Source organism: Triturus cristatus, chromosome 8 (assembly GCF_964204655.1).
Source record: "Triturus cristatus chromosome 8, aTriCri1.1, whole genome shotgun sequence".
Classification (NCBI taxonomy): domain Eukaryota; kingdom Metazoa; phylum Chordata; class Amphibia; order Caudata; family Salamandridae; genus Triturus; species Triturus cristatus.
Genome location: NC_140591.1, coordinates 1,151,119,655 through 1,151,146,596, shown reverse-complemented (window position 1 = coordinate 1,151,146,596; position 26,942 = coordinate 1,151,119,655). Strand labels below are relative to the sequence as shown.

The 26,942-nt window shown below is 44.5% G+C and overlaps 1 protein-coding gene across 1 annotated transcript in view; it reads right to left on the bottom strand.

Annotated features, from left to right (window-relative positions):
• Positions 1–7,272, bottom strand: part of LOC146805524 (interleukin-1 receptor type 1-like) — a 356,975-nt gene extending 349,703 nt beyond the window's left edge. The window contains exon 1 of the mRNA XM_085623806.1: positions 7,234–7,272. Within this exon, the coding sequence (XP_085479932.1) occupies positions 7,234–7,272 (39 nt within the window). The remainder of the gene's footprint in view (positions 1–7,233) is intronic.
• Positions 7,273–26,942: the final 19,670 nt, after the last annotated feature.

Below are 26,942 nucleotides of genomic sequence, written 5' to 3'. Positions count from 1 at the left end.
ATGGAATGGGTAGCTCCAACAACCCAGACACAGGTTAGAGCCTTCTTAGGCCTGACTGGGTACTATAGGAGGTTTGATAAGGGATATGGATCTATAGTGACCACCTTAAATGATCTGACCTCTAAGAAAATGTCAAAAAAGGTACAGTGGACAGCTAGCTGTCAAAAGGCATTTGATGCCCTCAAGCAGGCAATGTGCACTGCCCCCCTCTTGCAGAGTCCAGATTACAAAAAGAAGTTCATTGTTCAAACAGATGCTTCAGAGCTGGGTATGGGAGCTGTACTGTCTCAACTTAATGATGAAGGTCAAGACCAGCCAGTAGCTTTCATAAGCAGAAGGCTGACCCCTAGAGAGAAACGTTGGTCAGCTATAGAGAGGGAGGCCTTTGCTGTGGTGTGGGCACTGCAGAAGCTGAGGCCATACTTGTTTGGCACTTACTTCATAGTTCAGACTGACCACAAGCCCCACCTATGGCTCAAACAGATGAAAGGTGAAAATCCCAAACTGCTCGGGTGGTCCATTTCCCTACAGGGGATGGACTATACAGTGGAACATAGACCTAGGACCCAACATGCTAATGCAGATGGACTCTCGAGGTATTTCCACTTAGAACATGAAGACTCAACTGGTCAATGTTAGTTTAATGTCCCTGCGTTTGGGGGGGGCTGTGTAGGTGAGTAGGATCTGCACTTATGTTGCCCCCACTTTTTTTCTGATGTATACACTGGTTTCTGGCTATAGTCTGGCTGGGTCCCTGCTAATCAGGGCCCCAGTCTCTCTGTTCTCTCTAAACGACTTGGTGTGCATATTAGATGCACTAGTGATTGGATACTGTGGTACCTTATGAGCCCCTAGTATATGGTCCCTTAGGTACCTAGGCCATAGACACTTCACAGGCCTACCAGGGGCTGCAGCATGTATTATGCCACCCCTGGGAAGCATTCTCAATCTGACACCACAGGCCCGCTACTGCAGCCTGTGTCAGGTAGTGTTAGTCCTCCTCACTGAGATATAGGTTTCTATATCTCACCATACACACACATATAAACCTATCAGCCACCCCTATGGCAGGTCCTATCAATCCTGAGGGCAGGGTGCTTGGTTTGCAATGTGAGGGGGCGCCTCTGCCTGAGCAGGGCCCCTCTGCAGCTACCAGACTCTATTCTCTATGGCTGTTTGTGCATGCAGTTAAACCATATACTCTTAAGTGCATTAAAATGCTAACTTTGGAATGACTGCATCAAAACATGTCGTGTTTGGTGTCAAACAACTTGAAATCATACCGCCACATCAGTCCATGATGTGGGAGCATGATCCCACCCTTCTAGAGGGGCAGCATGTAAAACAACAGAAATCCTATAGAGCCCTGGCATCACAAAATGGATGCCACCAGCACAGACACTGGGCTGCCCTCCTGCTGCTGACTGAAACTCGCAGTGGAGGAAGCCCAACAAAAGGCATCCTGTCAGAGGGAGGTGTCACCACCTTCTAGATAGGATTTAGTGTATTGGGGCTGGGTGGGTGAACTCCTAGAGTGCTTTGAAGTCCTGCACTGGGGGAGCAGTAGGCTCCTCTGTGCATATGCCAGCTCAAACCGGTTCAGGGGCTACCTGTCCCTGCTCTGGCGCGAAACTAGACAAAGGGAAGTGGGTGTTACCACCCCTGACCCTGACCCTCCTAGAGGAGTGGTCATAGAGCTAGTCCCTCCCCTATCTTCACTATAAGATAACAAACTTTGCCATTGCAAATCAGATAACCCTGGACGATGCTCTACAAAGAAGAATCCTGACCCTTCGACGTTTCACTACCTTTGGAAGACAGAAGAATCTCCCTTGGAGTCAAGGAGTGACTCCCCTGCTTGGCAGGCACCAAAAACCTTAAACAACGGTTGCAAACTTTCCCGCTCCCACCGGAGTTCGAAGTCCCTGCTGTCCCGGAAGTGGATTTCCTGACTTCTCGACGGCCATTGTGAGTCCCCAGCAAAGCTGTGGTGAGTGGACCCCACGAGTGACGAGGAACAGCACTACCTATTGCCGAGTGCAATCCCTTCATGACATTCTACGAACTTGTGCTTTTGACCATTTGTGGCCCAAACCTCCAGCAGGTTTTGCAGCAAATATCAGAGGCCTACCCCGTCCCGAGTGACCGTGGGCTCCTGTGAAGCATTTCCTGAAGAAGCATCTTTGCGACCCTTGCCCGTTGGCTAGTGGGTCCCCTGAAGACTTTCCTATCAACTCAAAGGGCTCTCCTTGTTGCTACAGGCCTGCCCTCACGTACCTTTGCTGGGTGAGTCCCTCAGACCTTGCTGGTCTGCACCATCGACTTTCTTCAGATTACACAAGACTTGCAGTTGCCAAGGCTTGTTGGATCCAATCCGGTTGCTGACACCGCAGTCAGCTGCAGACGTCATGGGATACTCTGAATCCAGCTGCTGGTCATCATCGATCCCTCCTGGACCTCGTGAGCGAAGAGTCAATACACCATCGATGACCTGAAATCACCCAACATCTGTGGTCATCCATCTTCCTGACCACCGGTCACTGGCAAGTGACTTTGAACACTGTCCCTTCAATTTTCAGGTCTTCTGCATCTTGAATCCACCCTTGGATTCCACCGGACACTTCTTCAGTCGACGTAAGCAGCAAGTCTTCTTTGGTCTCCATAGAAAACAGCGACGCGACCCGACACCAAAAGACACCTATGCACCCGGCTTCCCTGGGTGAGGTAACTTGTGAACTCTGGTGCCCTAGTGTGTGTTGGCCCTTGCAGTACTTACATTGTAAGTGGCTTGCTTGTAGACTTCCTCGAAGTCCCCTAAAACTTTAAAAATCAAACCACGACTTGCACCATTGTAATCAATAGGGAACCCGCGGCTGTGTTCACACACTGCACGCGTCTCCCGTGGGCCTGTTACTTACCTGCTAACACTGCAGTAGTGAAACCCCAGCGATTCCCCAGGCCCTAGGCCTTGTCATTTTGCAAGTTGACATTCTTATACCATTTTTTAAGTATATGGTCTGGTACACCCCTAGGGCTCCAGCCATATTTGTGCTTAATTTATTGTGAAACGTTGACATTTGAATGTGTATCTGGCTTCTAATCTCATAAAGAGATTCGTAGAGTGTGTCTAGTAATAAATACATATATATTGGATATATATATATACCTGTGTGATGCCCTTTCATTTGGTAATTCAAGAGATTATAAGGTAAAACAAGCTGCTTTACATTCCTCTGAGACTTAGCCTGAAGGCTGCTCTCCACAGTTACCACTAGAATAGCTTTCTTTAAAAGGTTGTCTTAAACCTATCTACCATAAGAGTCGAATTGGACTGGTGCAAGGTGGCCACTATAACTAGTGACCAGCATATGCCAGGCCAACTTCTCACAGTTATCTGCTATGATTCAAAATGCTTCGCATGAAAGGATTATATATAATATTCAAGATCAACTAGAGTTATTTTCACAGATATGGAATCCTTTTTTACTTTCTTAACATGTTTGTATTTGTTACCATTTAGTTTTTAAAATTTGATTGTATATGCTTTTTCACTCTTTCCTTTATATATTGTTATATATATTTATTTTCCTAGATAGCATAATATTAAATATTGTTCTATATATGGATTTACTTTTTAATTTCTATCATATGATCTTTACCCTTATTATTTGTATTTGAGTTTTCTTGTTTTTGTTTAATGATTCTGAAATGCTAATAAAAAATGTCAACACAAAACAAAGACCCGGCCTAGGTAGCCATACTGGGAGTAGCTCCGTAAAACCGATCACAGTGAAGCTTGAGGGTATGCTCATCAAATAAAATAGTTCAACTTTTTCACTCATCAGATAGTAATACAGATTATTACCAATAAAATGTGACAAACAAAATAGATGCTTGAAGCAGAAAGATATATGAAGTATCTACCAGTAACACTACTTTAGGAGGATTACAGTAAGACACATGCAAAAAACACTAGGATGTGTAGAAGTGATCAGAGTGAAGACCAGAATACCATCAGACACAAAAACTTCCATACACTTGGGAGAGTTAATGTAATCAACCATTGGGGGAGAGAATATTTGGTGGATATATTGCAGAGGTAAAATGGAATTAAAATGTTGACTTTGTAAATTCTACTGTCTTTGTAATTTAGAAAAACACCTAAATTGCCAGGAGCTTTCGATTACAAACTGTTAGCCAATAAACTTTTACAGAAAACCTATTTGAGCATAGCATGCAATTCGTCATCGGATCTTCTAATGGCAATTATGCAATAATGTTGTCTCCTCAAGCTCAGTGATTCATTGAAATACATCAATAGGGATAAGATGGCCCTTAATGCAGAAAACATTTTGAAAAAGCAGTAATAACGTAAGGTAATGTCCAAGGAATAAATATCCATTTAAGAGCAAATATCTTTGGAGGAATACTCTAATAGGTTTCATTGTTTTGTAATGTACAATACATTTTCTTGATATTGCAACTGTGATATCAGCATATTTCCCATTATTACAACAGAATGTTCGGGGGTTAAAAAAATGCAGGTTATTATTGCAAGAAGGAAGTGTCATGCAACAACCTGTTGGCCAACATTTCAGAACCGACATCTGGGAAATCTAGTAGCAGCAGCTGAGAGATATTTTTTTCTCTTTTTACCACTCAACAGTACGGCAGAACTAAACTTTAGTCAATGACCATAGTGAGACCACTTCAATCACATTTCATGGCAACCAGAAAATAGGAATAAAAAGCAAAAGCAACATTGTGAGAAAATGAGCTTCTGCTGCAGTACCCCCTACACACACACACACTTTTTGCCTGGCTTTTGATGCAACTTTGACTGTGGAGTACCAGGTTCCTGCTGTCCAGGTTCCAAGTACCAGTTTTGCTCCCCTAAAATCAGGTTCATAATTGGTACTTCTGTCTCCCTCCCTGGTAAGTCCTTAGTAAGTGGTACCCTGCGTACGTAGGGCATGGAGGCTAAAGAGGGTCCGCTGGGACCTCATCACCAGGACCATGGTACTGCTCCTGCCGCTGGCATGTCTCTGTGAGGTATAACAAATGATCAAGTCAACATGGAACACTGCCTGTGTGCCATGCCAGGTAGCGCTGCCGAAGAAATAGGTAAGTCAATCCTCTAGCACGCCTTACCAGCCCTAAGGCAGAGTGCACGATATCCCTAGGTGTGGGCATATCTGCATGAGCAGATATGCCCCTAAAGTATTGGGGTCTATTCCTTAATACAGTAAGTTCCAGGGAAGTCATAGACAGTACAGGAGCTGGGAACTTGACAACTCAAGTTCCACAGCACCATGATGGCTTCACTGAACCCAGCAGTGTTTGGTACCAAACTGCTCCTTGTAATAAATCCACACTGATGCCAGTGTGAGATTTATTCAAACAGGTACTCAGAAGGCACCTCAGAGGTGCCCCCTGAAAACTTACTGACCCTGGTGTGGGCACTGACTGGGTTTAGGAAGCGTGCCATGCACAGGCATGTTTCTGGACCCCTGCGTGGAGAGTCTCTGCTGTCTGAGACCAGAAACCATGCACATCCTCGGCAGAGGTAGCAAAACTCCTCCCCCAGGATGGGCCAGTGCTCGAAGGGGAAGCATCAAAGGCCTGCCGCCTCTGTAATGTGACCCCCCAGCCTCTGCTGCTACCAGCAGATATCAGCCTCTGGCTTACACACCCACTTTGGGTGGGAAAACTCAAGAGAATAGGACGTTTACCCACCTATGCCAACTCCACCCCTAAGGTGGGGGATGTGAGGTGAAGCACATCTTTCAGTCCTCGCCATACTGAAGATGGGGAGATCCCCCCGATCAGGGCTAGGTCTATGCCCCCTCCCACAGGAGGGTAGCATAACAGAGGGTGTAGTCACCCCTGGTAAGGTGCCCATTGAACAAAGCAAGACCTACCCCGGAAAAGGAAATAATAATTTAAATTTATTTTTGCTCTAGGTACCCAATGCTTGTAGTGCCTATCTCACTCACACCCTCTGGTGTTTCTGCCACTTAAGTGTAAAATCTACTGTTATACACAGACCGTGTCTGTTCTTACAGGCTGTGAGAAGGGAAGCTCCTAAGTGTCAATGTGTTTCCCTATACTATTGTGCTGTAAAATACTGGTAGTGGTAAAGCCAAAAGTACAAAACCAAAAAAGGTGTGATAGGCCGGCAGTGCCTCACGGAAGCAGCCCCAATGAGGTTTGTGTAGACAGGTACTCGCCTACTACCTCCTGTTATCATCATCGGCAACTGCTGCCCAAACAAAAACAGAAAAGGAAGAAAACAATAAGGAGTGCTGGAACCCTCATGCTAATCCTAATAACTAGTGTCTAGAAAGCAATTTATATGGTGACATGTGTCTAATAATCTAAAGAAAAAGAGGAAATGTCGACCCAACAGTCTGATCAGGGCCCAAGTCACTCCAATTTAAACCGGGCAGCACTACACTAGCTGTGTGAAACTTTATTCTATGCTGTGTCGCTGCTCATTAAAACCAACATGTTTCGTTGCCCAATTAAATTTAACGGCAACTTCTTCAGGGCTAGGGTCGACTGGTCTCTCTGCGTCGCTAGTACAGACCAGCGATTACTTTATCAGCACCTGGGGGAAACACAATTAAAAACACACACTCAGTATCTCACCCATCCGGTCAGAACCAGTACATATGAGCAGCTGCTCGTCCACCAAGGTGCCTGCATCACACCTGACGTTCATATTTACCATCATAGATGATGTCTGTCAGCATACCTGAACCTTTGGTATGTGTGGATATATGTGGTATCTTAAAAAACCTTGACTGCTTGTTCAGAGGCTGCGGAACCGCGTTTCTGGAAGAGCACAAAGATGTAACAGTTATTAAAGTGCCCCGGTATAGACTGTGCAGTCCCCTCTGCTCATGTATCATATGTCAACTCATTATCAATAAACTACAATGTCATGCGTGCAGAGCCCAGCAATGATGACTGTATTATATGCTACCCCTGATTACATTGTTGCTTCAATATATATTCACTATCGACGCATACCCATTAATTAGATATTCGATCACTGCGCTACGTAATCCTAGTGCCATGACTGCCTACTGTTAGGGAAACATGGGCTGCCCTGGTACTGAGCGGTCGTTCAATGAGCGCTTGCCGTGTGCTGACTCTAGAATAGGGATACACCCCTCGTTAGCTTATACGGGTGGGGCCCGCTCCTGTACTCGCCCAAAATGGTCTTACCTCGTCAGCCTGCTCGTCAGGTAGTAACTCATCCTCCATCGCTAAGGGGGAGCCTGCTTCCTGTTTAAATGCGTCATGCGCGCAGTGATCCGCGCATGTGCAGTGGTTTACTGAAGGGACTGGCGGCCATGTTGTGTAAACCGCCAGTGTTGATTACACTGTACCTGATGTCTCCCTAGTTGTGTCTAGGGCATAATGTGGTGTACACTTGACCTCTCAGATTGGTATATGTATGGTCTACACGCACCATTGTAAAAAATATATTTGAAGAATTAAGATTAATCAGATATAGATGTGTTTCAACTTCTGTCATCTTTATCTGTATAGCGAGGACTGTTAGAAATGGTTGTCAAGGCGCTAGAGTCCCACACCTCATATATACACCGATCTGTTCATGTATAGATTTTTGGCATACGCGAAACCGCTGATCTATGAAGTTGTTAATGCGTGATCAGCAGCCTCATATGGTGATGCCTATCACAGGTAATGAATGTACTGCCTCACTGTGCTACCTTGCCCCATTCAATGAAATCATTGAGGCCCTGTTGGTCTGCTTTCTCTTGGTAAATCCAACGGGCCTCCTTGGTCGAGAGCCTGGCTTCCATGTTGTAGGTGTCACCAAATACTCGCTCAAGTACCACCCAACGTATATCTCTTGGGTTGTGTCCGGCTGCCAGGAAATGCTGGACCAGCTTCGTTGTCAGTTTTCCCACCCTAATAGTACTCAGGTGTTCCTGTACTCTGATTTTTACTTTGCGTGTGGTAAGACCGATGTACTGCAAACCACATGGACACGTTAGTCTGTAGATGACATTATGTGTGTTCCAGTTACTGAATGCGTTCAAGTACCAGGTCTTGCCACCTACCAGGGTGACACTTTTGGTAGGGGTGGTGAGCTCACACACTGTACACCCGCCACATTGGTAATGCCCCGGCGGAATGCCAGTGTCCCTGGACTTAAGCTGGGGTCGTGAATGCACTAAACGGTCACGCAAGTTGGTGGACCGCTTGAAGGCAAATCGCGGATGTGGCATCGTCATAGTCGGAGTGTTGAGCAGGGGCCAGTGTTTCCTAATTACCTGTCTAACTTTGGTGGACAGGGGACCGAAAGTAGTGACCACCGGGATACAGTCTCCTTTGATTTTGGGTGTTCTTACTAGAAGAGCAGCTCTGGGAGTATTTAGGGCTCGTTTCCGAGCTTGTTTGATGATCTTTGTGGGGTATGATCGTTCCTCCAGTTTACAAGATAAGGCTTCAGCTTGTGTGATAAATTCCTCTGTGGATGAACAGTTCCTGCGATACCGCAAGAACTGCCCCACGGGCAGATTGTCTCTCAAGGCCCTGGGATGATAGGATCTGTAGTGCAGCAGGGAATTCTTGTCGGTGGGCTTTTGATGGACGTTAGTGACAAGTTTGCGATTTTCCGCCCTGATGTCCAAATCCAAATATGTGGCTGCCATATCACTGATGGTCCATGTGAATTTCAGGCATTCGTCCAGGCTATTAAGCCACACGAGGAACTCATCCAAATCGGTCCTTAATCCCGTCCATATACACAGAACATCGTCAATATATCGCTTCCAGAGGGCAATGTTCATCTGGAAGGGATTATCGCGATGTAGGACGTAACCGGTCTCAAATTGGCTCACGTAAATACAAGCTAGACTGGGGGCAAACGGTAAGGAGATTTCTGATGTCTAAAGGCACCCCTGCACCCACAGCCCCTGGGCTTTGTTGAGCTCAACCAGCGGTGCTCCTGTGACCTCCAACAGCTCAACTTGCCTACACTGTTGCTGGTGTTCTGCCAATCTGCCCATGGTAGGGTAAAAATAAATAAAATAAAACTCTTAAAATCTGTTAAAGACGGATCAAGCAAAACTTTCAAACTGACCTTGACAAGTCCAATTTTGCAATAAGTCTCACTATTTGTATTGCCGAAAGTGAACTCTCAAAATCGTTGAACAACTAATAAGAATTTGAGTTCAAACCGCAGCATCTGGCACAGATCAGGGGTGGGGGGGCAGAGCCGGGAGAGGGGGTGAAGAATTCAAATAATCTTACTTCCCCGCTGTGTCTCGCCGTTCTCTCCATTGTTGTCACCGGAACAGAGCACCAATGAAGCACCCAGGATCGCCTGAGCCAATCATAGCGCTGCAATGCAGCATTGTGATTTTTCTGAGCACCATAGTTCAGCGCTCATCTAGGGAATAGGGGCCTGGGCATGTTCTCCACTCAGGCTGTAATGCAGCCTAGGTAGAGAACATGCAGAGTGCACATGAATGTTTGGTTGGCCCCAGAGGGCTGGCCAAACAATAATGTGCACTTTAGGGAGTGCAAAACACTCCTCCCCTGCTCTGTCAGCAGAGCAGCCACACCCCATCCCACCCACAGAGCTGCCACAACAAGGAAAAAATAAAATTATAATAACTTAGAGTTATAATCATTTCTAATTTTCATTTAGAGACATTGCTTAAAAGCAGTGGGGCGATGCTCCTCAACCTTAGTGGACGAGACGCCACTTAATTTAAAGAATCATTCAAGACACATACATATCAGATCAACCAATCAGTCTAAAAATTGATTTAGTTTTAGCCATGAATTTTCTGTCTGCAATTGTGGCTGATTTTCTTCCCCTGGCAACATCGCTGAAAAAAATCTCCAAGTTCAGAGTTTCTAATCAAGGTGCCAGAGGTATTCACTCCAAAAGTGGCTGTATCAGCGCTGGCCTGTAACTACTTTGATGGTGAACCATAGCAGCAGCAAACAGACACGGTGGTGGGGTGTAGTTCCAGAATATGTTTGAAAAAAACACATCCTGCAACAAAAATATTGACTAGCAAAATATCGTCAAGCTGAGTATTCACAGGTAAGTACAGGTTTACTATACTATACTTACCACTAGGCCCTCAGAAATTTTTAATTACCCCAGCATAATTTCAGGAATTTCACATTACGCTTGTTATGTGAAATTCCTGAAATTACAAAATTGTGCCATGTCACTTTATTACTCTTTCATTCATGGCACATTTTTTATTTATGAAGTTTTATGTAGTGCGAACATGACCAATATTGGTATCAGAGCACTGTACAGCATAACCAAATAAAAAGGGCAAATACAAAGAATCACAGGATAATAATACAAGCAGTAACAGTAGCAAATGATAAGACAAAAGTAAGGGAGTGCAGGAAAACAGTGGAATCGAAGTGGTATGGATAATTGCATCAGAAAGGAAGGAGACATTCAGTAATCTCATTTTATACTCTTTTTTTAAAAGATTTAATGAGGGGGTGGTCCTGGCCTCTGGAGGAAGAGAGTTCCACACTTTTGGGGCTATTCTAGAGAAAGTTATGTTGTAAGTTTTCTTTTTGTAACATTTTTGGGGTTTCAGTAGTAGGGAGCTACTACTACGAGACAATATTTTCCCTTCCAAAGAACCAGTTTCTGAGCCAGATAGCGAGCAGTGTTGTGGTGGATAGCTTTGTACATCATGCAGGCTATTTTGAGTTGGATCCCTGATTCAGAAGGTAGCCAGTTCAGGGAATGGAGGACAGGGGTGATATGATCCTTTTTTAGAAGCCTGTGATGAGCCCAGCACTGTATTTAGGGTAACTCTCAGAGAGGCTAGTTTTACTTTCGGTATGCCCACGAGGTTAGCATTCCCGTAGTCAAGTTTGAAGATGACGAGTGCTTGAACCACTATTTTGAGATCTGAGTTGGGCAAGAATTGCATTAATGTCCTCAACTCATAATTGTCCCTCTAGTCGTGGCACTGATGTGATTCAGCAGGGAGAGGTTATTGTCCAATGTTATTCCTAGGGACTTTGCTGAATCAACTATAGATGTAGTACAGTTTAAGGCATTGAGAAGTGGGAGCCAGTCTTTGATTTGAGATAGAGTTGAGTGGAGAGATCAGTAGGGATTAGGTTTTGATGGCATTAAGTTTGAGGTGATTAAGAGCCAGCCAGTGTTGAGTTTTAGTAACAATGTTGTTGAGGGTGCTGATGTCATCTGGAGATGCAATCTTCATGTAAAGTTTTGTATCATCAGCGTACATGTGGCAGGAGATGTTAGAGAGCTTGAGGCGTTGATAATTAAGGTCCATAACGGTATAAGTAGGTGTGAAGTCTCATTGAGGAGCTTGGGGGGGAGAGGGTCATTGAAGTGGTTTGAGTATTTTGTGGAGGTCAGTAGCTTTAGGATGTCAGAGTTATTAAATGACTGAAATACCCACCAAGAGGTATTGCTTTTTGGTTTGAGGAGCTGGTTGCCAGGACACACTTCCTGCAAAATGGAGGTGGGGTGTGGCGGGGTTTCAGTCGGTAAGAGAATCACAGCATTTCAAAGATCATGGTCAACTGATTTAGTTTTCTCAAATAGGATGGAATAAAACGTTTGACAATTAGGTTGAGTTGCAGAATCTGACACGGTGGAATTGCATTTGCCGATAGTTTGTCGTTTAACCAATTCAAAGAGCTTTTTGGGATGGTTGAAGTTGTTGCCTAGTTGCTAACAGAAATATGATTTGGCCTTTCTGATGCACCTATTGTAGGCATTTTGTTTTATCCACAGAAGTTCAAGGTCAGACAGAAAGGGGTGTCAGTCCTTTTTTTTAAATTCATACTCAGAGAACATCATATACAAGAATAAATATCAATGAGTCAAACAAAAGATAAAATCTTGGTAGGGTAGTGCAAATACAAATAAGCCACCTAAAAAGCTAAATCAGAGTAAGAAAAGTTACCAAAAGTACTATAGACATGATTCATACTAGGAAGTTAGAAAATATTACAATTCATAATTATTTAGATATGGCCATTACATACACACATAATCAGAGCTAGCAGCAAGATAGGAGTAAGATGCCTAGTGGCACCGCCCTTTCAAGTTTCTTACCATTAGAATATTGCCTAACACTCTCCACTATTCTCCACTTTGAAATAGGCAACCAAATTTTTCCCCCAAGGATCTTGCCCATCTGCCCCTACATGCATACAGTGCAGTCTCTTGATTGTATATCCCTAGGAGCCAAGCTAGCCACATTTCGGAAAATAGGTGGCTCTGAATCTTTCCATCTGGCGGCTAACATTATCCTGAATGCTTCTGTGCCGACAAATACACAATACTTATGTGCAGTTTCCAGCTCCAAAGAGCTATCATATCCCATAAGCAACAAGGTAGGGGTCAGATTAATCCTAAAACCAAACAGTCTTTCCCAGAAGCTGACCACCCCATTCTTTAAGGGAAGTAGTTTATCACACTCATAAAACATGCGGGTTAGTGTGGCCGGACCAACCCCACACCTAGGGCAATTATAATCAGCTCTTTTGCCCCAGTCGAATAACTTAGAGAGGGTAAAATATAAATTAAACAGAGTTTTATTAAGTTGTGCCTTTAAGCATGCTGATAAAAGTACCTTAGCAGTTAATGACAGTGTCATGTAAATATCAACATCAGGGTTGTTCAGCTTCCTAGCCCAGCTTACCTCATTATTTTCTAAATCATCTGGTAATTCATCTACCAGCAAGCCATATACATTCCTATTCTACTGCTTTTCCTAATAATTGATTCTAGCATTGGTATCCTTTTTAAATTTAAAGCCGGTCTAAGTGTGGTGAGGGAGTCACGAATTTGTACATATTTAAAATAGTGGTTATTGGGAATCCCGAATCCCTGCTGCAATCTGGAAAAGTGAGAGACTTGATCTCCCTCATAAATGACTCAAACCTTGACCAAACCTAGCTGTTCCCACTGCTTTCCCATAGCATCATAAAAGGGGGGTGGGAAGAGCGAGGATTGCCACCAGGGAGTAAAACGGCAAAGCTTAGGTATCGCCATGATGTTTTGCACTCTGTTCCAGATCTTCCAAGCACAGTTGACTACCTTGAAGGGAACCTTTTTGTAGTAGCTCTGTTCCACCTGTCTGCGCATCAGCCCGGCGGCCTCCTTCCCTAAAGCGAGCTAATATTTTGTTGGTATTCGAGCATCGCTTTACGCCTCCTTGTCCATGCTACTGTAAATAAGGTAAGCATCTGATGTAGTAGAGCTGCCCAATATTAGAATGTAATATTCGGGATCAAAAGCCCCCTCTACCTTGTGGAAGAGTTAGATATTTAAGTGACCCTCTCACTTTTCCATATTGCCAAATAAAGTTAGAGAAGATGGACTCCAAGGTCTTCAAAATCCGTTCATCTACCGGTAGCATGATTGATTGAAACAGATATAAGATTTTAGGGAGCATAGTCATTTCCAAGGAATTCCCTCTTCCAATTTCAGATAGATGCAGCCCATTTATTCGCTTTAAAGCTGTAGATATGGACTTTATCAAGGTGTCAAAGTTAATTTTGCCTATTTCATCAACCTTCAAACTAATATGGACCACAAGATAGACTGTCGATTTGACGCATCAAGAATCATTAAAAATTATATTCTCTGTACAAATAACAACTATTTTCCCTTCATTCAAGGTATATCCTGATGTTTGCCCAAATCCTTCAGCTATGAGTATGTTTTCCCTAATTTCCTCTGTCATATTGGTAGTTAAAATAGCAATATCATCAGCGTATGCTAACACTTAAGTCTCGTAGCCCCTGCTTACTATTGACTTAATCTCCCGGTTCTGTAACTACTTTACCACCAAGGGGTTTATATGCAAGGCAAACAAAATAGGGGAGCATGGACATCCTTGTCTAGTTCCCCTTGAAATTAATATGTTCCCGGATTCTCTCCTCATCAGTTGCAGCCAGAGCGGACCTGGTCCACATGCTGAGGACCTGCCCAAACCTGCAGGAGTACTGGGAGGGGGTCGGCGACACGTTGAATGACGTGGCAGATAGAGACCTACAATACGACGCGGCCGTTTGTATACTCCACTGGTTCCCGCATACGCCCAAGAATAAAATGTCCAGCAAGTTCATAGACATGGGCCTTCTCCTAGCAAAGAGAGAGGTGACGAAAGGGTGAAAGTCGAAGGCGGGGCCTACACACCGGAGATGGCTGAATGAATTTCTCAAATGGGCGGCTAGCGAGAGCACACTCAGATACCAACTAGCTCACCGAAAACCGGACGACTGGGCTCAGGCGGCGGCAATGGTATGGGAGGTGATGGTACAGGCCCTGCGGAATAGCCTAGCCAGTGGGGAGGAGGGTGAGAACTCTGAGGACGCAGCGGACGAAGTTGTGCCACTGGCCCCCCTGCCAAACACACACGATTAGGGATTACTGCATTTTTCCTGCTACCCACCACACATGCTATTTGTTCCTGACTAGGCGCAATGGGGAGGGCACTAGGGAGGAGTGGGTGGAGGGGGAGTTTATAAGTTTAAGGTTTTCTGGAAGTAGATTGTAAGTTCTGAGCGTATCTGGGGGAGCAGAGGGACAGAGATCAAAAGCGGGCAGCGGGGCTCCCCTCCGGAAGTATGCTCCTGACAGTTTTGTATCAATGTGCCATGGGTCTATGTGACGCTGCCCGACCTCCGGGATGTGGGCAGTACGGCTGTGTATACTGCACGGACTAACAGTTAAGGGGAGGACGGGAAACATGCATTATTGACATGCATCCTAGTTGCTGTACGTTGTACTTGGTCCTGCAATAAAAATGGTTTGACAAAAAAAATGAGAGATGGGAGTGGGGGGGGGGGCTTTATGGTATTGGTTCAGGCTTATATTGATACTCTGTGCTTTTCCGATGAATCGTGGTTGTGCTTTACCGACTATGCTTTCTGCAACATTGACTCCATGATTGTCTGTATTCTTCCCATGCTGACGAGGAATATCTTCATCGCTGCATCTATTGTACTGTGAGCATATGTTTTCTCTTGTTCTTAATAAAAATATTTAAGAAAAAAAAAATCAGTTGCAGCCAGGCTCTTGAGTCAGAGTACATGGCTTTAATGGCCTTTACAATTTGTGGACCAAAGCCTTTTAGCTCCAGTACCCCCCACAAACACCACCAGGCTACTCGGTCAAATGCCTTCTTGGCATCCAGGAGGATCATGGCCATCCGCCCCCTAGTCCCAGCCATGATATCAAATAGTGATATGGCCCTCCTGATGTGGCCAGTTGTCCCTTTCCAGGGGATGAAGCCATGCTGCCAGGGGGAAACCATATGCCCTATGACCTTCCCTTTGCCAATTAGCCAATATCTTCAAATACATTTAAGGAGCAGGGTTGTCTGTTGGTTTTCCTTTCTTTGGGAAGATAATAATGTCAGTCTCTTTCCAAAATTCTGGAGGGCAACCACTATGTTGTATACCCCTACATAGATCAAGTAGTGGGGGGCTATCAGTGTTTGCATTATCGTGTATAGTTCAAAGGGAACCTTGTCGGGGCCAGTAGCCTACCCTGATGCAAGATCTTGCACTGCTACCAGAACCTCCTCTAGTGCAAAGTCCTTTTCTAAGTCATCATTAGCCAAAAAGGTCAAGACTGGCGGAGCATGTGAGGATGAGTGCCTTTGACATAGTGTGCCTGCAAGAGACACACATTCCATGGGGGAAGACGGGTTTGATGGGCATAGGGGGCTATAATATGCTGGTTTGCATGTCACAGAGTTCGAACATTTGGGGTGTAGCAATTTTTTGCAAAGACAGCCTTAGGACAGGCTAAACGCAAGGTTTCAGATGCTCTGGGAAGGTGTGAACTGGCGGAGTTAGAGGTTGGACTTACAGTATGCGCAGTATACGGATCAAATCAAGATGAAGCAAAGATCTTTGAGGACCTTGAGGTGGAACTGGCGGCTTTGCCCTGTCCATTAATTATATGTGGAGATTTTAATATCTCCATGCAGCCCCACTATAGACAATTAAATCAAGGGATGTATCAAGGGCGAAAGCCTAGAGTGTATAGGGCACTGACATCCCTCATGAGTAGCCATGGCCTGGTCGAAATCTGAACCATTAAGAAGCCCAACAACCCGGTATACACGTATTATTCTTGCCCCCAAAGGAAGTATGTCAGGATTGAATATTGCCTAGTCATGAAGGATCTCCTTAACAAAGCTGGAATTTGGAAACTCCCAAAGGTGATCTCCGATCACAATCCGCTGACTCTGGAACTTGAAGTTAAAAGGTTCAAAAGAACTCGGAATAAATGAACCCTCGATAGGAAGCTCCTTGTAAACAGTGCCTATATTGATCACATTAAGAAATGGTCCCAAAAGCTTTTCGATATCAATAGATATAGTGCTAGCAGGGGGATTGTGTGGGATACCTTCAAGGCAGGCCTTAGGGGCGAAACTATTCGTTTTGTCGCTAGGGCAAGGAAGCTGTGCGAAGTATAGAAAGAGCAATTGCTGTGTAACTTGGTTAAAGCTGAAGAAGAACATTTATACTAATAGCGGAGGGGTGGAAGGTGGTTCAAATTCAGCACCAAATAATTGCCCTTAAGGTAGAAATAAACAGCTGGCTTACCCAGAAATCATCAGAAGAGTTCCAGACGCGGGCAAACAATTCTTATATATGGAGAACTAGTGGGGAGAAGGCTAGCTTTACGTACCTGACAGAAAACATCCCGGAACGTGAAATCTTCTATTAAGAAGGATGGCCAAACGTACACTGACACAACTGATATACTGGGGGTGTTTCAGGACTATTATCAACTGTTGCACAAGGAAGACACAGGAACATCAGGAACATCGCAGGTTATATTCCAAATACTAACCGTGCAGACCTTAGGGTGGTTTTGAATAGCTCGCCTAAGGATGACTTAGAGAGGGGTGTCAGTCTCAAAGCTCTTTCCACAAGCCTAAGGGCACAGTGTTCCTCATTGAAGCTACAGTCGAATCAGAGGTTGGATTTTCTTATTGGGACTCTCTCTAATTGTTGGAGTGATGTTAATGTTAATTTGAATTTGTAAAGCGCTTAATACCATCAGGTCTCTAAGCGCTGCGAGCAGAACTACGGAATACCAGGGGGCGAGAGTATCACGAGTAAGCATTTAGGCCCAGGCTTCCGTGAATAAGAGAGTTTTTAGTTTTCTCCTAAAGGCTAGGAGACCGCTTTCAGAGCGCAATTCACTTGGCAGTTTGTTCCAGATTTGAGGCATGAGAGTGGAAAAGGCTCGGCCCCCTTTCGTGGAGTACTGGAAGCGGGCACATTTTAGAAGGCCCTCCGTGGAAGACCTAAGAGTACGACAGGGGGTGTAGGTTGTCAGGCGTTCCTTGATATATTTGGGGGCTTGCCCAAACAGGGCTTTGTGTGTAATGCAGAGGCCTTTGAATTTGGCCCTCTGCTTGATGGGTAGCCAGTGTAGTTGTTGAAGTAGGGGCGAAGCTCGATTGTGTCTGGGTAGTTTAAAGATCAATCTGGCTGCATCGTTCATGATCACCTGTAGTCTGTGCAATAGTGAGGTTGGTAGGCCGATATACAGTGCGTTACCGTAATCAAGCCTGGCCAGGATCAGGGCAGACACAACAGTTCTCATTGATGAGAAGGAGAGGAAGGGAGAGAGTCTTCTTAGTCGTCTAAGTAAGCTCACGCAGGTCCCGAAGACGGAGGTGATCTGGTTTGACAGGGAGAGATTAGCGTCGATTTTAATTCCCAGGCTTTTTACCATAGCTGCTGGGGCGGGGATCGCCCCCAGCTCGTTGGGCCAGAAATTAGAGTTCCAAGGGTTGCTGTTATTTGTGATAGCGAGCACCTCCGTTTTATCTGGGTTGATCTTGAGTGAGTTAGTGGTCATCCACCTGACCACGAATCTCAAGATGTTTTTTACCCGATCGTGTGCTTGCGTTCTGTTATCTATTTGGACAATAATTTGTGTGTCGTCCGCATAGTTAAAAACTTGGCAGTTCATCGAGGCGAGCTTCTTGATCAGGGGACTGAGGCAGATGTTAAACAGAAGGGGGGGATGGAGTCTAGGGTGTTGGAAATTGAGTTAAAATATTGCTTAGTGAGGCCTTGAGCGTTAACTATGTCAGTGGGAGGTGATGGGAGATTATGGTTAGTGGTAGATAGCCAGCCTGGATTGAGAGTGTTTCTAACCCAATGTTTTGTTTCCACGGGCTGGCCTTAAGAGATGGTTACCTTTCCCGCTGTGGAGAAGGGGATGCAGTGGTGGTCGGTACAGTCACAGGGTGAGAAAGTCCAGAAGAACGCTGTATTCCTTGGCTATAATTAAGTCTGAGATGGCCTCTTCAATATGAGTAGGGCTGTTGCAGGCCTGGAGCAGGTTGAGGTCATGGAGAAAGGCTTTGAAGCAGTTCAAGAGTGGATCATTTGAGTCATTCCAATGAATGTTGAAGTCCCCTAGGAAAATCTCATTATTGTGTGGTGCATTGTTGCTAAAGATGATCTCCATGATTTGTTCAATGAAAGTGTGATTATCACCTGGGAGGTGGTAGATCATGTGCAGGGTGCAGGTAGCGCTGTCTTTGGTTGCGATGTTGATCTTCATATATTTGCATGCAGAGACTGGTAAAGAATGTGATTGTTTAACAGATAGGTTAGTCCGATATATGCAAGCAAGACTACCCCCAAGACAGCTAGCACAGTCCTGATGGTTGATATCATAACTGGGTGGGACTAGGATGTCAAGAATAGATGAGGAGCCATTTAACCAGGTTTTGGTGAGGATTAGGAGGTCAAGGTCAAAGTCGAGTAAAAGGGCACCTATGTCAGCAATACTAGCGTAGGAATACCAGAACACAAGTAGTTATTGCTCCCAGCAATTGTGATTTTGGCACATGTTTTTGCAAAATGCATCTTTGCATGAAAAACAGTCCTGAGTGCACATTTTGCACTAAAATAAAGTGCTAAATGACGGAATCTCATTTTGAGCAATTTTTCTGACATTCAGCATAATTATGCAAAAAGCAAATTATGCAAATTTCTCACAGTGCTACCTAACATCACATCTACATACCTTAAATTTGATCTACACACATCTTCAAGATATGTAGATGTGGAGTTAAGAATAGTAAAATAACCTGAATATGTTTACCATGCATTAAAATTTCAGAGGATATCTAGGATAGACCAATGCAGAGAGGAATGTAAACCAAAAAGAACATCACTACCAGACACAGCAGGGAAGTAGGCTAGAGTGATGTTACAGTTCATTCAAACCACACTTAGATACAATAAACAACATCCTTCTTTTAAATTATGGAAGGTGTCATGAGATTATAAAAGAAAAATATGCCAGAACTCTGCAAAGAATCAAAAACTAGCCTGCAGCCTAAATGTGTCTCTCTTCTTTCCAACACTGAAAATAGCTTTATAGGAAAGTATGATCTGCTTCTTCTGGTTCCCCCACTTTTTGCAAAATGTGATATTGTCATTGACTAGTCTGACTGGGATCCTGGGAATCAGGACCCCAGTCTATCTGCTTTCTCCCTAAACTGTTATGTCATATACTTAGATACACTCCAGATTGGATACTGGGGTACCGTTGTCAGTACCTAGTATTTGGTACCCACGTGCCCAGGGCATAGGTACCCCGGAGGCCTCCCATGGGCTGAAGCATGTATTATGCCACCCATGAGAGGCCATGCAAAATGGAACTGCAGGTCTGCTATTGCAGCCTGTGTAAGTTGGTGCATGCACCACTTACTTAAGATATTGGTTTCCTATGTCTAAGGGTCACTACACTTAAAACCTTTTAGTCACCCCATGACAGGCCCTAAAAATCCTGAAGTCAGGGTGCTTGGTTCTAAGTGAGAGAGTGCCACTGCATGAGCAAGACACCCCTGCAGCCTATGGAGTCTAATTGTCTGGTTGTTAGTACAGCAGCCATTTACGACATATAGAGTGGCATTATGCGACCGCATGATGACCACCTCTAAAATGGCTGAAAGGAACCCTATCGTGTTTGGTGTCAAACATTGTGGAATTACACCCCCACACCAGTAACTGGTGTGGGAAGTACGATTCCACCACTCAGAAGTGAGCTTTGTTGTGTCCCTGGTGTTCCCAGTACCAGCCTTCTAGTCCCAGGCAGCAAAAAATGGTTTCTGCCGACCAGAGACACATTTCTGCCCTCCTGCTGCAGAGCCAAGCTCGAGCAGTAGGAGGCAGGACAATAGGCATCCTGTTACAGGGAGGTGTGATCAACTCCCAGGCAGGACTTAGTGTATTAGGGTTGGGTGGGTGCACTTGCCAGCGACTGAAAGTCTGCATGAGGGGCCCATTTGGTGTCCCTGTGCACAGTCCAGTGCAAACCAGCCCTGGGAGCCATTGGCTCCTGTTCTGGTGCAAAACTGGACAAAGGACATGGGAGTAACCTCCCCACTGTCCAGACCCTCCCATGGGAGGGTCCCCTGAATCTGTCCAACACTCTCCGATGGGTACTTAAGGGCTTACCTGGCTGTAGGACCCGAGATTCAATGTGGACAAGATTCTGAACCAGAAACCGCTGAACTTCAACTGTCTGGACACTCTGGACTTTGCTGGACTTCTTTTGGGCCCAACTTCATCTCTCACTCAGTCTGAAGCATCGTCTGTGCCCGTGCACCACACAGGCTCCATGCAGGACCTGTGGCGCATCAAGGACAACTGAAGGTATTTCCCTTGGAGTGAAGGAGTCACTCCCCTGCAACCGCTGGAACCACATCACGACTCACCGGTCTGCTGATTCTGAGCTCCTACGGGCTCCGAAGGCTCCAGCAACACAGGAGGTGGGTTTCTACGTCCCTTGAGTTTTGAGCTGCCCTCTTACTGAGCTTGTGGCCAGAATCCCTTGTGTGGGCTGCAATACTCGTACCTCTTTCACCACTTTCATTTGCAAGTGCATATGGTTGTTGGCAGTTTCAGAGCAAGTGCATTGGGCTCCAAGTAGCCCCAACCTCTTGCACCATTTCTTACCAAGAACTCTGGACTCCTTCCACCGAGTGCTCCGTGGGCCGCTGTTTGGTGAAATTGCTCAAGGTCTTTTGTGACTCCCGTGCCTCTAGCCTGTGGGTCCAATTGAGGGTTAACTTTGCTTTTCTTGGGCTCCCCTGGTTGCTTCAGGCCTGCCCTGACTCCCCTTGCTTTGGTGAGTCTCCTGGAACTTGATGGTCTGATCTGTAACCTTCTTTGACCTTCTGCGTGGGATTGCCAGTGCCAAGGCTTGTTGGTGCTCCTGCCGGACACCAACCCCTCAGTACTCGAGATCCTTCATGGGACAGCTGGCATCTGGCTCCTGGTTGTCCTCGACATCTCCTGGTCCCTGTGGCTGCAGAGTGAAGAACCCCCTCAATGCACCTGAATCACCCGTTATCGGTGGACATTCGTCTACCGAGCCCCTGGTCACTCCTGAGTGACCCAGACTCTGTCCCCTCTGCTTTCAGGTACTCTTCAACAAGAATCCACCTTTGGATTCCAACGGACACTTTTCTTCCTTCCAGCAGCGGCTCTTCTTCGAAGTCCTCCTTGGGTTCGACAGCGGTTTCCAATGCCAATTCAGACCTATGTACCCAGCTTCCCTGGGATAGGTAACTCTAGTACTATGGTATCCTCGGGTGGGGTGACTCTCCAACCTCAAATGTTCTAGGGAGTTTCTTCGAAGTCCACTGGGAAGGGTCCTTAAATGTTAAAACTTCAACCGTGACTTCCCCATAGAATTGCACAGAGCATGCGGTCATATTCCCACACTGCACCCGTCCTCCGTGGGGTCCCTACTTACTCACCTTGAGGGGTTCCTTGGGGTCCCAGCGATTCTACATCCTCTAGACGCTGTCTTGACTCGAGTCGGGATTCTTGTACCACTATTTTAGTACATGGTTTGGTCTACCCCCGGAACCCAGTGTGTATTAGTGCTATTTACTCTTGTTTCTTTGCTACTGTATTGTGTACTTTGTGAGCATCTTTGTGTAAAATATACTGTGTCGTAACAGAGAGTTTTATTTTAATAAATATATATTTTTATAACTACTATGTGGTTCTCCTTTCATTTAACCAATACTATAAGGTTGCATTCTGATAAAACAAGATGCTTAACATTCCTTCAAGATTAAGCCTGAAGGCTTCTCTCCACAGCTGCCTCTTGGATAGCTTTCTAAGGTTATCTTTCACCTCTTAAATTACCATAAGGGTTGTTTAGAATTGTACAAGGTGCCCACTTTAACTAGTGGACAGCATATACCAGGCCAACTTCTCACCAGTTTGTTTACTGGTTTACGAGTTTGTGAATATTTGGTTGGATAAGAGACCAGATGGGTGGATAAGTAAATGGGTGCGTGGATGGATGGTTGATTAGCACAGGGGGGGGGCAGTATAAAAGTGAGAGGTTGATGTTCACCCAAACAAGAAATTCAGTTTGGAAAAACCGGAGCAGATTAGTGCCTCTGATAGCATACCTACATTGTGACAAGGGATGGCAGGGGTCAAAGCTTTGGGTTAACCTTGAGGATGGAAGGCCACCAACAATAATCAGGTCTGTCTGTTGCAGATGCTTCGTGGTTTAACAGCTAAATTCCTGCATTAAAGGTATTGTTCTCAAAATATTACTAAAGGCTCAAAGCCATAATGCTGCAGAAGTTAAGATGAATAAATAAATCAGTATTTTCCTTCATGATAAAGGAGAAGAATAACAATTTACTAGATGGAAAACTTCTATGGAGAACATCCTGATCTGGCTTCCTTCTCTTGCAACCACGACATTTTTGGAACAGATATACTAAATCGCCAAAGGGGAACAAGTTCACTGCATTTTTCAATTAGAAAACATTAACCAGTCACTCCATTTTCACAAAAAAATAAAAGGCTTTAAAAAGTGTTGCCCAGAAATACAACCCCATCTAAAAACAAGCATTTGCAATGCAATAGGTCTCTTAGTTACGAGAGTTTCAGCTATTGGCATTGTAAATAACAATGTCTTTTATTTAAGTTTTTAAAACAAAAACAAAAAAAAAAGGCATTATTATTTGCAATGTTAATAGCTCAAACATGCGTGAATGCAAGACCTATTGCATTGCAAATGCTTGTTATTTTATGGAAATGGGTAAGTGGGTTACTGCATTTAAGACAGAGATGCTTTTGTTACTGGCAGTTCATAAATTGTAATCCTTCTAATATAGCACTTTGGGGTCTGAAGGACAGGTGGCTCCTACACCTTGTAACCCGCACTGTCTTATGTAACACATCCTTTATATTGATGTACACACGTATGATTTATTGTCAATGTATAATCTGTACATGTGATGTAAAGCACTTTGGCCCCCTGCATTGGGATGAGTGGTGCTAAAGTGCTATAAAAGAAATACAATTTGAAAATTGGTATTGAAATTGTTATTTGTGTAAATACTGGGGCGACCAACAGATCTGACATTCTTACAGTGTATGCATATCACTTATATACAGGGACTGAACAAAGTTAAAAGTATTCCTCTCTTAAATACCTGTGAAGTGATAAGATGTGAGCATTTGTTTCCCCTCCAATGCATCTAGGGGTGAGGCTCCCGATTGCTCCCAGCCGGGATACTCCAACAAAAAAAGGCCTCATGGCCCCTTAACTCCGGCTTTTGTTACGGGCAAAGCTGGAATATGATAAACCTCTTTCCCGCCTGCACGTGGCAGCTCAGAACAAAAGCAGACAATGTGCAGGCACTGCTGAAAGTGTCCCAGCATCAGAAAATTACACCTGGACAAGTTCAGCGTATGTGAATGCCAGAGAAGTAGGAAAGGAATGTGGCACTCCTCTGAAAGTGGCCAGTTTTGCAGCAGGGTAGATGGCGTCTATCTGCGTCTACCCTCGACTCAAGCCCTACCTGGATGGAACTGGATTTCCAACTGACAGCCCAGCTCAGCTGACTACATCAAATAGGAGGGGGGGAAGGTGCTGGAGAGAAGCCTTTCAGAGCAATTTTCATTGTGTGCATGAGCACCATTTCCCCCACCACAACGTTCTATGTTTGTGTGGGTTGGAACATTGCATGATTGACAATGGATGTGTGTGAGTAACAAAATGGGTGATGTTGGTATATGTGGGAGAGCTATTGTGAGTGTGATATCAGAAACAAAAAAGGCCAGACTATTGGTTTTACCAGTTCTTGTACAAAATTTTAATTTGGTGGTCAGGGATCTCATAAGGGAGCTGCACTCTCTTGCTTTCTGCAATTTGGTGGCTGCTATGACAACATTTTCTGGGGCTGCTTTTGATACACAGCTCAATGCTGGCCTCAGTGCTGGATTGACCATTTATCCCATCGTGCATTTTCCCGGACAGCTGGAGCCAGTGAAGGCTGGTTTTTGAGAGTGGAAATCTGCTGTCTATGTCACCAGCTCCTGGGGATTAATGGAAGCAGAAAAAACTAAAATGAGTGTCAGACAGACAGACAGACAAACAAGAATGGTTTGGGTACTTTTGCATGGACTGCTTTTGGTCCCCAGTACGGCCCTGCCTGGTCTGTTAGTGTGGCCATTACAAAAAATGGGGTAACCCTAAACTGGTCCTGGACCTGGGTACAGTATAATACAAAAAACAATGGTCCTAGACCTTTTTTTAGAAAGATATAAATCAACTCCCTGTTAGGGTATATTTTAGTAACTATTTTCATGAGCATATTCAGGCGCAACACACCTGCTCATATTATTTAAATACCTTATTCAAAAATGGAAAAGACATGCAATGACCCATTGCTCAATTCACCATGCATTTTATTCTCATGTCATTGGTGTACGGTTCAAGAACATTCTTTAAAATTGTACATTTATCATTAATTATAGAAGGTTGCTCCAGATGGAACATGCATAAAGAGTGGTGCTCAAGTGTAGAGAGATGTGAAAAGGAACTTCAGAGTAGTGACATAGAAAAAAGAGACATTAAAAATGTTAATTACATGGACCGGTTGTAATTCACCGTCCCACCTAAGCCTGGCCACATTTACATTAAAGTGCAATTCAATTATGATTTCAATTAACGCAATAATATATTCTTGCGTGGCACGTATATGGGAAAAAGTGTGGGGTCCAAGCTAATTAAAGGGGCGTCGACGTTTCGACCCATCTTGCGGCCACGAGGGTGGTTCAAGCCTCGGCCTTGCGGGTCTTCCTCAGGACAGGGTGGGGCAACCTTAATGGATATCGAGCTTCATCACATACCGAGATATGGAAATAAAGGTCAGAGTGTTGCACTTTGATTGAATTACCTGTTCTACGAACCACTTAATGGGGTTTACCCGCCAAAACGACTTGCAGGGTGCAGGTTCCTAATCAATAGAGGTCCATGAATTTTCTATGGCCCAAAGAGCAATTCCACCAGGTAATTGCGTGTCAAGGCAATGGCCTAAAATCACAAAAAGGGGGGGAGGGGTACAGATAAAAATCCCCATGGGTATGAGGGATAGCAACTTATTGGCACTAGAGTTGGTTAAAAATAGTGGAAGAACAACTGCATTTTACCTTAATCATACATGGATTCAAGCGTTGGAAGGCATACGGACCCCGTGGATAGTCGACCGTCAATTGGGCAATGAATGCAGATTCAGTACTAGAAGAAGTGAAGGGGAGTATTAGATAATTGGTGTGACAAGGGTTGTCTACATGAGCGCCCTATTAGAATTCTAAAATTACCTTGCATATGAGCGCTTCCGTTGTCAATGCGACTGGAAAGGGAGAAAGCGGCCGCCACATTGTGTTTATATCAGCTAGCGCCGCCACGGCGTGACGCCGCCGGTACGCGGCAGAAAGTGATGAAAGACTGTGCCGTGACCGGTATCAATTCCGTTTCAGATTGAAAGAAAGTGTGATTCATCATGTAAATACTATACAAAGCATATGGGGGGTATAATTACACGCAATATGCCATCATGATGTACGGTACTCAATTGGAGTGCCGTATGAATATCGCGTCAGTGTCAAATGAACATAAAAAGAAAGTGTGATCTTAATGCTGCGTGAATACATCATGTAATATGTATACAAAGCCTGTGAGGAGTAGAATTACACAAAATATGCCCTCATGGTGTATGGTACTCAATTGAATTGCGCATCAGTTGTGATGAGGCACGTCAGAAGGCTTTTACAATCTAATCATCAGAAATATATTTATACATTGCATGTGGATGATAAAAACAGGTTAACATTGTTACTATACATAAATCACAAAGAAGTATGAAAAACGTGACACCGAAAGTACATGTCAGACATAGATGAAAGACTGTACCGTAACATGCCTTCCATTTCGCAATGGACAAAAATATGATCTCATTGACGTATCCGAGTGTATTAAAAAAGCATCATGTCGAGAGTATACAAAACATTAAGGGGGTACAATTGAACGTAGTTGGACATCATCAATATAGTAATCCATTAGGATGTGGTGTAGTGTGAATACCACATCTGTGAGATGGGGCACAGTACAAGTCTGAAGGGTTATCATGTATGGAAATAACATTTATACCAAGCATATAGAAGATTAGAGCATTGGAATGTTGGGAGCTCCATTGAAGACAATGCAGCTCCAGAGATCTGTATTCACTGGTAAAGGCCCTCTTAACTGAGTGTTCTAAACTCCACAAGCTGCCAAGAGCAATCCATTCTATTGTTTAAAATCACAGTTAGCTCAACAGTCATACCAAGGTGAAGAGCTGAGCAGTAGCAATGGCAAGTCCTCCAAGATATGTACAGTTTTGTGAAAAGCCTCAACAAATATCTTTCAATTTATTTGGACACCTTTCCATTGATGAATGGGTAAATAAATCTGCTGGAGTTCAAATGGAGAAGCCTGAAAAACATCACCAAAACTTTGCTGCACATGAACTGGATATACTTGAAGAGCAAAGGGCTGAAAC